Source organism: Paralichthys olivaceus, chromosome 23 (genome assembly GCF_024713975.1).
Source record: "Paralichthys olivaceus isolate ysfri-2021 chromosome 23, ASM2471397v2, whole genome shotgun sequence".
In the NCBI taxonomy this organism is placed as follows: Eukaryota; Metazoa; Chordata; class Actinopteri; order Pleuronectiformes; family Paralichthyidae; genus Paralichthys; species Paralichthys olivaceus.
In genome coordinates, this window is record NC_091115.1 from 15,782,060 (window position 1) to 15,794,291 (window position 12,232).

The 12,232-nt window shown below is 41.6% G+C and overlaps 1 protein-coding gene across 1 annotated transcript in view; it reads right to left on the minus strand.

Annotated features, from left to right (window-relative positions):
• Positions 1–12,232, minus strand: part of tmem178bb (transmembrane protein 178Bb) — a 96,199-nt gene that overhangs the window by 30,790 nt on the left and 53,177 nt on the right. Inside the window, exon 2 of the mRNA XM_069519358.1 lies at positions 11,388–11,501. Within this exon, the coding sequence (XP_069375459.1) occupies positions 11,388–11,501 (114 nt within the window). The remainder of the gene's footprint in view (positions 1–11,387; positions 11,502–12,232) is intronic.

Genomic DNA, 12,232 nt, shown 5'->3' on the forward strand with positions numbered 1-12,232 from the left:
GCATGAATATTAATAGGCCAAAGCCCAGCAATCCAACAGGACTCCAGTCTTTTGTTCCCTCCTCTCGCCCCCATCCAAAGAGCCAGAATTAGTTTAATTCCATTCATATTTTCTATATTTTCAAATTCTTTTATATGTCTACTTATTACTGCTGCTGTAATATTGCAAAATGTCCTTATCTTATCTTTTCTTATCTTATGAAAGCAAAACTTTGCACACAACCTGTCAAGGCTGAATTGCCACTGGCATATACAGGTGAGATATATAAGTGGCCCAGCGATGAACAACCGACAAAAGAAAATGTATCACATTTGTATAATGTATCCTGTGGATATCACTGTGATGTCATCAGGGGTGAGTTTAGCTGTGTTTGTTTTCGACGTCTGCTGAGAGGATTATAAAAAGACAGCCGTCAAGTCTGACACATTCTGCTTCGTGTGGAGAGCTCACAACAGTCAGTGTTGGCCCTATGTATATAGTATAAAAGGCTAATAGGAACTAATAGATGCACAAACAACTACATCTGGTCTATTGCAAAATGGCATCATCAATAAGCAGCATATCATTACACTCAACACCTGTATCACAGCAGCAGGTTGATCACACAACCACAGTGTGGAGGAACTGCACAGCTGTCCTGTGCGGTTTTTTTTTTTTTTTTTTTTCAAATATAGAGTGTTACCATGATACTGAGATCAGGCTGTTTTACAAAACCTGTACACACTCGTTGAAGTAATGTTGTATGTAAACACCTGGGGCGATGGGTTAAGGTGTATTGAGGTGAAATTAAACATGGAATGTGTCTATATCTACGTTTTTATTAAACAATATTCTGTTTTAAGGAGAAGCAGAATCTTAGGAATGCTATAAAGAATCAACACATCCAGTCTCCAGGAGGATGAAACTAAAAAGTAGGATATACAGTATAAGGAGAAGTATACACCAAACTTATTTTTGCAGCTTTCTTGCAGAAGATTGAAATTGCAGCGTAGTGTACGTAGCCTATAAGTTAAAATTAGCTGCTGCCAGACAGAGGTGATCAATTAACTTGCACTGGATGTGAAGTTCTCAGAATAAAATGTACCAAGTGCCATGCGTCAGTGACGCCTTGAGCCAATCAGGGCCAAGTCATCTCAGAGTTGGTTCCCTGTGGTGCAGCCCGAGGAGAACAAATGCAGCGCCTGACTCAGAAAACTGCAGCCGCCTTACCCCCCCCCCCCCCCCCCCCCCCACAAACTTTTAATGTCACATGACATGGTGGCATTCCACCGCACAAGTGAAAGCCAGAGAGAAATTCTAACCAGCATGCATCATGTTAAGTCAGCGCTACTTGGCTTGGACTTGACATTACAACAGTCAATTACTGTTGTGGCCCTGTATATTTTTCTGCCATTCTACGTCCACCCACCAGATGCCCTCTTTCCCATTGGTCTCCTCACTCCAACCTGCACTGCATGACCCCCCCCCCCCCCCCCCCACCCACTCACACACCTGTTTTCAGTTTCTTCCTTATCTACTTTCTATCTATTCCAGTCAGAAGCACGTTCTGTTCTCATGTTGTTATCCCTTTGTACTTACTGTTCTTCATTATTTTGATTGTTACCAGTTCTGTTTTTGTCGTGTTCATCTAAACTCAATTCTTGTTCTCAAAAGGCTAACGTCTGGCATGCTGGCCTCCACCCAGTGTTCTTAGTTGACTGGCCTCCTGTCTGCTCCTGAAACCCAAGACGTCCCCTGCAGTCACTTTTCCTCTGAACTTTCCTTGACATTTTTAGGGGGTGTCCTCATGTCAGAGCCCCCAGGAGAAAGTGTTGTCCTTTTAGCTATAGAAGGCAACGGTCTCCGGTGCCCATAGCAACTCTGCCGATGCCCAGCCAGTTTGCGTAAGTCTCCCTGGGCAAGACACTGAATCCTAAACTGTCCTGGCTGTGCTGGCAATGTATGAATGATGTGTGATAGAAAAAGGGCTGCATATAGAAGCATTGTATGAATGTGCGTGTGAGTGGGTGAAGGCCATTGAACCAGATGGAATAAGACCAGTGTGAAAACTCTCAATGCAGCTACTTCTGAGGAGCGAAATGTCAAAATGACAAGAAAAATGAAAGCAAAAATCTCTTGAAGAGACTCAGTTGACGGAATCTTCACAGCCAGGGTGCAGCCCTACTAAACTCAATACAACTATTCACTTCAATAATTATTTTTGACCCCTTAAGCCCTTCACGACATGTCTCCTTATAGCAATAATCAGTGTCCATTACTGAGCAAATAAATCAATGTACGCAGCACGTGAAGCTATGACAAAGAGCAGCCTCAGAGCACGCCTACTGGTCAGCTTTCCATTTGAGCTCCAGTGGTCGTCCTAGCTGGATTGAGACGGTTCCCGGTTCTTCCCCTCTGGACTGAGGTCTCTGGCAGATAGGCAGCGATGAATCACAGAGCCTGCGGGCGATGAGGTTGCACGGCCGGACACAACTGATTTCCTCTAATACGCAGTGCCTGAAGCACATCAGTGTAATGAGGTGCATCCAGGACTGCCAGCTATGTGTTTCTGCAGAGTTTCCCCTCCCTGCTAATTAGGCCTGATTGTACTTCCCATCAGTCATTCACAACAAGAGCAAACAAATCCATTGCAACGTCTGCTGCTGCTGCGTCAATGCACCGCACCTCCGGATCAACTTCATACTTTAGCGTGAGGGACGGCGAGAGAGCGCGTGAGACAGTCACCGATACTTGTCATGCCAATGAGCATCACCTTCACCGTGTCTAAATATGGCAACATATGATTTCTCCTCTAATTATTATCACCATAATTACCTGCTGCTTAGCATAATTCCTTTAACGTCACGTCGGACGAGAGGAGAGGATGAAGGACAAGCTTCACCACTCTGATTGGAATGATGTGAGGAACGAGCTGATCAGCCACATGATGGAGGGTGTTATTTACAGCAGCTCAGTGAGAGTCTTTTAATTGCATGTTGTAGCCGTGCTCTCATCACGTGTGAACATACAGCACATTATCTGCAAGTGCCCCCTGTGAGGAGAGACCTGCACCATCCGAAAGACAAAGATGACTGTACAGTGGAGCTGAAATGTTCGTTTATACTCCAAGATACAGTTCAAACTGAAATCGATGCAGTTTATGTCAAAGGAGCACAGAAGTTCAAGCGCACACATACCCAAGATGCAAGGCAACACAGGTTTTCTGTTGGTTTTTCAATGCAAATATAGGTTTATACATTTTATGAATAAGAATAAAAAGTATCAGAAAACTAAAATCTTACAGGAAAAATCTTTGTGCATTCTTACTTACTTTTTGTATTACTTTTCCTTGCTCTGTGCTACATTAAATCATAAATGTGATATTTATATATTTTATATTTACACAGTGCAAAAAAGGGGCAGAAAACAAAAAAACCACTCGCACACAAAGACTGTTTTTCGGGGGGGGTTATGGGGGCACACATCTTCTCGGAAATAGCCACAGGCTCAAAGGCAAAAGTCAAATACTGACAAAACCTCTAATCTTCTCCCATAAATTTTATATAACGACTGTCGGGAGATCGAGATTGAGGCATTACAACCTGAGTGTTACACACTCAGCTTACTTTAGACAGTGTAGGTGGTGATGGACACATTTCTCCCTCTGGGCTGACAAGCTGTAACTCTGGTGGGCTCAGTCAATGACAATTTTAGTTTAATATGCAGCAGTGTAGTAGCATTATGTCTCCAATAACAACTTCACGTACTAGCTAAGACGTGGATAGAAAACGTGACAGAGTTACATCTGAAAATGTGTTTCTCCATCACTACCGGACATTGAGTTCATGGTATATTTATTTTCTTAATCAGTTGATGAACAGGGTACCACTCAGTTTAGTACATCAGGCAACAAATCTCTTTGGCTGAATTACTGGGCCTGTAATGGGCCACTTATGGGACCTTAAGTAAGAACTCACAACAATTCCCTAACCAATGGAGATGTGCTGAAAGTAATAAAGTTGTCCTTTACACAAATGACCCTCCGTAGACACAGAATGTGTATGCACCTGCTCGTATCTGTGTCGAGGGAGAAGTTTATTGACCCTTAGGTTTATATATGTTGCAGTGATTTAAGTTTACTAGAGAGCCCCATTAGCCACTGCGTCGTAACGGTGACTTCTCTTCCTCTTTAAACAACACTTAAGAACACATCCCTTAACACATACTTCACACTCAAAATAAAACTTCCAAAAAACCACATAACAAGCCAAACTTGAAACCTCTCTAATACATATGATAGCTCTGTATATGTCATCATTTCATAAATAAATAAGAAAACCTTTTATCAAATAAAAGTGGATTACTTCCTGCATCCATATTATATCTTTACGAACAGAGCGATAAACAAATGCATCATGTTAAATATATTTATCAATTTTGGGATGGAAAAAAACCTTGGCAATGAATTCCATGTCACCATTACTTGTGAATTATCTGTTCTGTTTATCTAACTAGTTCTGAATACACATTCTTTTATTAACTATAATTCATTCTTTAAAACAATACTACTATTTTGACTCCAGCTGTCTGTGCTGATCCTAAACAACCTCTAAGAAGAACCCAACAATCCATATCTTTTACCTTAGAGACGACAACCATAAGCACTGAACATCCATGAATTAATGGGGCACAAATATTTATTTAAAGGAATGGTCTGGATCCAACAATTCATAATGTGCAATCAGAATTATGCAGCAATATGCAATATTTCATCATCTCCATCTTCAAGCTCAGGCTCTAACCATCAATACCACAGGACGACTTTAATATAGTCCAGGTTATTTTGTGTTTAAATTTGGTGGATGATCCTTTAAATATGTGATAAATGTACACACTCTGCATTGGCTGTACTGTAAAAATAAGTGGGGATGGAAATGCAATAAATATTCTTGCTGTTGATGATTGGATAACTGTTAAATAATTCACAAACACAATGTTAAAATGCTAAAGTCCAAAGAAATTAAAACTTAGGAATGGAAGGAAAGAGAAACGTAACCTTTAAACCTAAAATTAGGTCAAAAAAAAACTGTCTTAAATATTATTACCAGTATCTGCCTCAAAAATCGTCCGTCAAACAGCCTCCATTGTTTATAACTAACACACCTTTCAAAACATCCGACCAATGTCGGAAATCTTGTTTGTCGTCATCTCTGTGTCCAGTCTGGATGTGCTGCAGGTCTGGGAGGTGATTAGCTGAATGCACCTCGAAGGCTGGAGGCAGAGGAAACTGCTTTAGTCTGTCCGAGCCAACAATATGCCTTCCAACGACTCTGCAGCTGTTTGCACTGTTCATACGCTTATGATCATTCGATCTGCCTCGCATCAAAGTCATGCCCCCTGGCAAGACATTTGAAGAATTTTTAGAGAAATACTGAAACTACCCCCCCCATCTCCATTACACAAACACACACACACAAATGTTCAAAATGAAGTAAGGGCCCTCGTGTTAAATATGGAACATATAAAAAAACCCACTGCTGTTTCTCTTCTTTTCTCTCTCTGCTTCACATTTATTCAGGTATGAGGTCAGTTTTTGATAAAGGAAACTCACAGGTGCTGTCAGGGAGACGGGGTCTTTCATTATCACATCAGGCCTTATAAGAATTCTTATAAGAGAGTTATAAGAGTTTTTGCTGATTTTCTTTGCATTGGATGTAAAATCCTTAAACGTGTTCCCTGCCACCACATGTGGCATTTTCTAAACTACAGCATAATGCCCCATGCTCGCCCCCATAAACACACGACTAGTAGCACAAATACATGCACTCAACGTAAACACTCCCACAGTGGATACCAAAGTGTGACTCTGCTCAAGCTGCCAATAAGTCACTATGTCTTTACAAAGAAAAAAGCTTTTGGCTGCTTCTCCAATGTATGTCCACACATATGAGACATTTATCAATTTAAAGTTTCTCTTTACATTATATTACAAGGACAGGACGTTTGCTCGTTCAACAGCAGAGAAAACGTTTGCTGTACCCGCAGATTTGCTCGAATGTGAAGCAGGAGTGGTCCTTTCTCCGAGGGACCCCGTGCTTGTTTCTCCAGGAGACTGTCTCCCACAGAACCAAACTACGATTCAGGAAATGGAGAGCTACTGGCGGTTAAGTTGGCGCTAAGTTGGAGTGGAGACACCAGCTGGAGAGGGCTAAACAGGCTTTCATGGTTTGGACTGATCACCTCCCCCATCTAAAGGTAACACTGTTGCAGAGGTGGGTAGTAACGCATCACATTTACATGTACTTTAGTAGTTATTTCAATAAATTGTACTTCTGAGAGTAGTAGTTTTGCAGAATAGTTTATACTCCTGTATAAAGGGTCTATTACTGATAGGCCAGTGAATATTTCATGCCTTAGTTTATGTTACATATTATAAATTGTCAAGATTTACTTTATTTAGCGGAATACGTTGTTTTTAAATGACTGCATCTAACCCACTCCTGCACACATCGACATCTAAAGCTCCACAAATCCTCACTTCAAAATGAAAAGTTTCATCATGCATATTTTTCAGATTCTGCTCCCAAGCGTCCACAAGGTTAAACAGGGCCCATTTACACACGTGACATCTGTTTACTTAACCCTAACCCGTACTGCTGCACAGGCAAACGTCTGAGGGACACCTTCACCCTTGATTGTAAAAAATAGACAGACGGACAGATGTTTGTTTGTGTGGGAGAGTGAAACTGATTGTAAAGAGGTTGCGGGTTTGGAATCTACCATATCAGCTTAACTGGATGAAAGCGTTGGCCCTGTGAAGCTTTTAAATAGCAGTGAATCAGTGGTTCTCAGTGAGATAAATCCCTGTCATCTTCGCGCAGACCTGCTCGGTGCATAATCTCCAAAACTGAAGCCGCCATATCTGCGTGATGAGAGTGGGTGTGGCTGCTTGGTGAACAATTAGCTCCAGCCACAACCTTTAGCTGCTACCTTGGATTAGACTGTCGCTCACTGACAGCTTTCCCCAGCTCACAATTTATGCTTTCTTTTGAAGTAATAAAAATCCCTAAGCTGCAGAATGAGAAAAAAAAAAAAACTCCTTCCATCCTGTCCTCTCTAAAAGCCAGCGTCAAAAATGTATGCACCCTGGCTGCTATCTGCATCTGTGACAGAGAACGGGGTGGGAGAGAGGATATTGTGTACTCTGCGCTGTTGCTTTGATGTTCTGCAGTAATAGAAAAAGGGGGTTTTGGTTTCTGCGTCGCGGGTGCCGCTGCAGCTTTTTTTTTTTTTTTTTTGACTGACGGAAACAAATGAGTATCATGTTCATCTCTGAGACTTTGAAGTGTGTCAATGTCACCCCCCCCCCCCGGTTCCTCAAATCTATGCAATGGGAGTGGGAGAAATTGTCAGGCCTGCCCAAGTGCAATTTCACACACTTCATGAAAGTCAAGACTAGGTTGTCATTCTTACTTAATGCATACAAGACCCAAGGCAGTGTGGGTGGATTTAGTCCGGGGCATCTCTGAAGTTGAACAGCAAACTATTAAAACTCTGCCTGCTGACCAAACACATATATAATCTGTAAAAAAAAATAAAAACTTGATCTTCCACTGACTGGGTGGCTGCAGAATGGCTCAAAGAGTTCTCAAGTTGCAAAAGTATAAATGGATCTGGCCTTTCATGATGCACACTATCTTTACTGCATGTATCTATGTCACTATGTGGTCAAAAAAAAACAAACACATTGACATTCAGTCTTAGTGACAGTGAGATCAGACTAACTACTTTGGCACAAATTTCAAAAGTCCATCCAGTCATGATCGCCTAAGTGGGCCGAGTCTGACAACTATACTTGACATTGATTGGTTTGTAGACGTTGTGCGTCTGACGCTGAAGTGGTGCCACTTTGGATATTGTAATCGTTAACTTTCTTGATTAAAGTACACCATAAAAAGGAGTCTTAGCAGAAAAACAAACTATCCTGTACACTTTGTTAATTTGTTTTAAGCAGTAGTGGCAGCATAATTAACAACTGTGCGAAATTTCCTTTTTAGTCTTTCGCATTGTTTATTGTTGTTTTAACTTCCTGCAATAACTCGGAAAGTCTGACTATCCCCCCAGAAAATTTTTTCACAAACGAACCGGAGCATCGTTAAGTTGTAAGACATCTCTTGCACGGACTAAAGCTTGCTCTTTTCACACGTTATTCTGAAAAGTCAGAAGGTGTGACTGAAACAAAGGAGGTGGGAAAGCCTCCATAGTCATACTCCGAGGCACAGTTTGAACTTTTCAAAAAAAAAAAAAGAATCCATAGTTAATATATAGATTCAATTTAGCCTGAGAAATTAAATTCAGCTGCCCTATCCCAAGGCTAATGCATAACACTAACTCTATGGCTGTGCTCTAAATCAATCACTCACCCATTCTCTGGCAAAATACTTTTACATAGTTTGCTCTCTGACAAAGACACTTTAGAAACGTATAAATCATCTTCAGGTTGCTTCAGCGGCGACAGGTGAAGAGAGCGCAGGACTATAATTTACACTAATGCAAAATGTGATGAATGGCGCGATGGGATTCATAGCAGAACGTAATGCTAATATTGCGTGCAGCATCTGCAGTCAGACCCTGGACTCATGGACTCATTAAAAGCTGACTGTCCCCTAAAAATCCTCAGTTCAGGGCGTGCTTGATTTGTGATTTGCGGGTCGGTCAGAGCTGTGCCGGGCCTGCTATTGATTTAGTAGTGAGGGATGCTCGCTCAGTGGACAGGGCTTTGTTTATTCACACTTTTGCTATTTCTATTTTTCGTTTTCATACCCACAGTGACAGGCCATCGATTAGGCGAGAGGAGTTATCTCCCACAGAGATGGTGTGTGGATAGACCGGGTAATAAGGACATTAAACATCTCTGACCAGCCATAAATATAAGCTATGTGTTTTCCTCGGCTTACCAAGATAGCGAAGAAACACATCCTTCCCATTCCCCATGCATATGAGCCAAGACAATATAGGACACGGCAGAGAGTGAGCCAAACCTTTTTAGAGCACGTGCACCAGCTCTCTTATTCAGTCCAATAAATAGGATGTAATTCGTCCTGGGCTAGAAATAAAAAGCCTATCCACGGGAGATTATTTCGATTCTGGTGGGGAACTCGTCAGAGGTGAATATGCTTAATGTAATGCCATAAACTGTCAAACTGATAGATTCAATTCACTGATTTACCACATTTGGATTAGGGGAAATAACACAGCGTAATATATTACTGATCTGCTTTCGACTGCAGAGAGCATATTGTACTTCTCATCACTAGTCACGCAACAGTGATTTTGGCTCAGGCATGTGTGTTTCAGTAGAGGGTAAATGGGATATATACTCGGTTGCGTGCTGGAAATGCAGGAGTAAGCACTACTAAACCTGAACCTGAAACATGCAAACCCTCACCTTAATGTTTGTGTGTTTATTTGACCTTTTTGTGAGGACCATTTTCAGAGCGAGGACAATTTAGGAGACTTGCTGTACCTGACCAAGAATTGAATCAGTCTTATAATATTCGGCTGTTCAATCCAAACATTCCGCTATTTTTATTTGTTTTTTTCACATAGACTTTCAAGCAATGCTTTACTGAGCTGCCAGATTTTTGAACAGGATTCAGGGTGACAGAAACATTCACGTATTATAGTAAACAAGTCGAGCCATCCCTCTGAGCTAAAGCAGTTTGTGCCAACACTTGATCGTCACAGACATCTTCACCAAGCTGACAGGATGACTTGATGTAGTGGAATGATTTTACCCTGAAGCCTGGACAGTGTTCACTCTGTGGCCACTTCTGGGGACCTGACCCCTTCTGGGGTAGGGACCCTAAAAGTATAGTGCACACTGCCTGACAAAAAACAAACAAAATACCAAATTCGTGACTTAAAAGACGTCTTTCGAGGTCTATGACTGATGATTTATACATCATGTTTTGATTGCATGTGTATATATAATTATAACTTTAGTAATCTATATATGTGCAGTATTATCCGATCCTGTATATGCTCTCAAATAGCCTCCGCAAGAAAAATGTTTTCCTCTCCTATTTTGTGGGACAGACTGTTTCGTGGGAGGGAGACAGAGGGAAACAGACAGCAGAACAGTCCTCTGCGGTTTAGAGCTGAGAGGAGCTCTTCCCAGCCCTGTCACCTGACAGCCAAGGACTAGTCAGTGACAGTTTGAGGTCAGAGTGTGTTTCCACTCGGCTCAGTAGCCAGGCGACTGAAGAGCTGCAACGTGCCCAGAGGAACGGTGCATGACTGGCAGGTATCCTGAAAGTAGACAGACTCCCCCTAGATTCCGTTAACTCATACCCATGCTGACATAATCTAACAGGCGAACAGCACCGTGGAGATGGAGCTTTTCCGCTGCTAAGCGTATTCTCCCCAGGCCCTGGACTTACTAGACAAATTAAACTCAAATATGCAGTTAGTGAGGCTCAAACTAGATCACAACCTAACGTGGAGACTTGAGTCTTTATCACCAAGTATGGGAATCAAATTTCCAAACACATTTTTCAGCCATTGCCACGTTGAAAAATTAAAATTTTGAAATGATTATTGAACTGTACAGAAGTTCAGGAGGAATTGTTCTCAGTGAACTGTAATACAATGCATGTTCCATTATATACCCAGAAGTGGCTGAAATATTTTTCTCAGGCAAAAAGGCCTAAACTGATAAACAAATACAATTCCACACCCTCGGAAATAATTGATTGACAGCATGATTAACTGATCACACCACACAGGAAATGCTGCTTGCTTGATTCCACACAGAACCTCCACAAGAGAACACTTGTTGCTCCATTAAAGGTTCAGTGTGTAAGATTTAGTGACATTTAGTGGTGAAGTTGTATGTTGTAGCTGAACAGCCTCAGCCTCAGACCCCCTTCCCTTCAGAAAAACTCAAACAGTGTTTAGTTGGTCCAGTCTGGGCTACTGTAAAAACATGGCAGCCTCCGTGAAGAGGACTCGCTCCCAATGTAAATATAAAGTATTTAAATGTAAAGGGTCCATTCTAGGGTGAAGAAAACAAAAACTCATACAATTTAAATGATTACACACTAGTGAAAACAAATGTATTATTTCACATTAAATTTCTGCCAATAGATTCCTTTCACCTAAATCTTACACACTGGACCTTTAATAGCTGGCACTGTCAGCTCAAGGAAGGGAAGCTAAATAACAAAAAAAGAGCAGGAACCCGAATAATTCTCTGGCCAATATGATATCTTTCAATTCATCTTCAACTTTACTTTCTATTAAAATAGTCACACTCCTTTGGACAGTGAAATGCAACAAAGCATTTAAATACAAAAAATAAAATGATATGTCGTCGTAGAGGAAAGAGAATAAAAGGAAAGACTTACGGAGGGCGTGCCACTCGTCCTGCCTTATTGTCTTGGTGATGTTGTTTGAGAGATTTTTGGGTATCGTAGCTGAGGAGTAGTGATATTTGATGTAGGAGCACCTTGCAATGGAACCTGCGGAGGGAAAAAAAAAAAAAATTCAATTATTTTCTAATAAAGAACCAACATGACTCACGGGTCATTACATAACATGCACGGTGATGACACAGAGCAGGACGTTGAGATAACATTGTTCCGCAGAGGCATGATTCAGCCATGTCTGCAGTTATTAATTAAATACCCAGACACTGGCAAATCACTCATCTTCCCTAAAACAATGGCAATCGGCTGTTGTGCCATACCCCATTGTGTCAACGCTGACGGAACACTTTGAACATACATTTCTATTATCTACAACTCTGATACAACGGGCTGTCAGAGAAACAATGAGTTCTTCAAAAGCTATTAACTAATCAGTCAAGGGAACCATTCAGCGAGTAATTATGAACGTCTCCAAGAGTCCCCTGGCCTGGCTGCGTGTGTGGGATTTCTATATGCAACATATTTCACTGACGAGGTACTGACAGGCACAGATGTGTCGGAATTAATGGAGACTCGCTGAGCTGCAGAGATACTCAACCACAATGGCGCGAGACATTTTTCCTGAAAGATCTACTCTATTCCTGATAAGTGACCTCTTGTGGCCATGTGAGTAATGCAGTCCTGATCCCTAAAATCCTCTTCTCACTATTCCCACACCCGTTCCCTCTTCTGCTGGGATCTTCGGCATTTCGCGTCACTTTCCGTTGTTTTTGCCATCACCGCGGCGACTCATACAGCGGCGCTTTGAGCTTAATGCTAAGGTC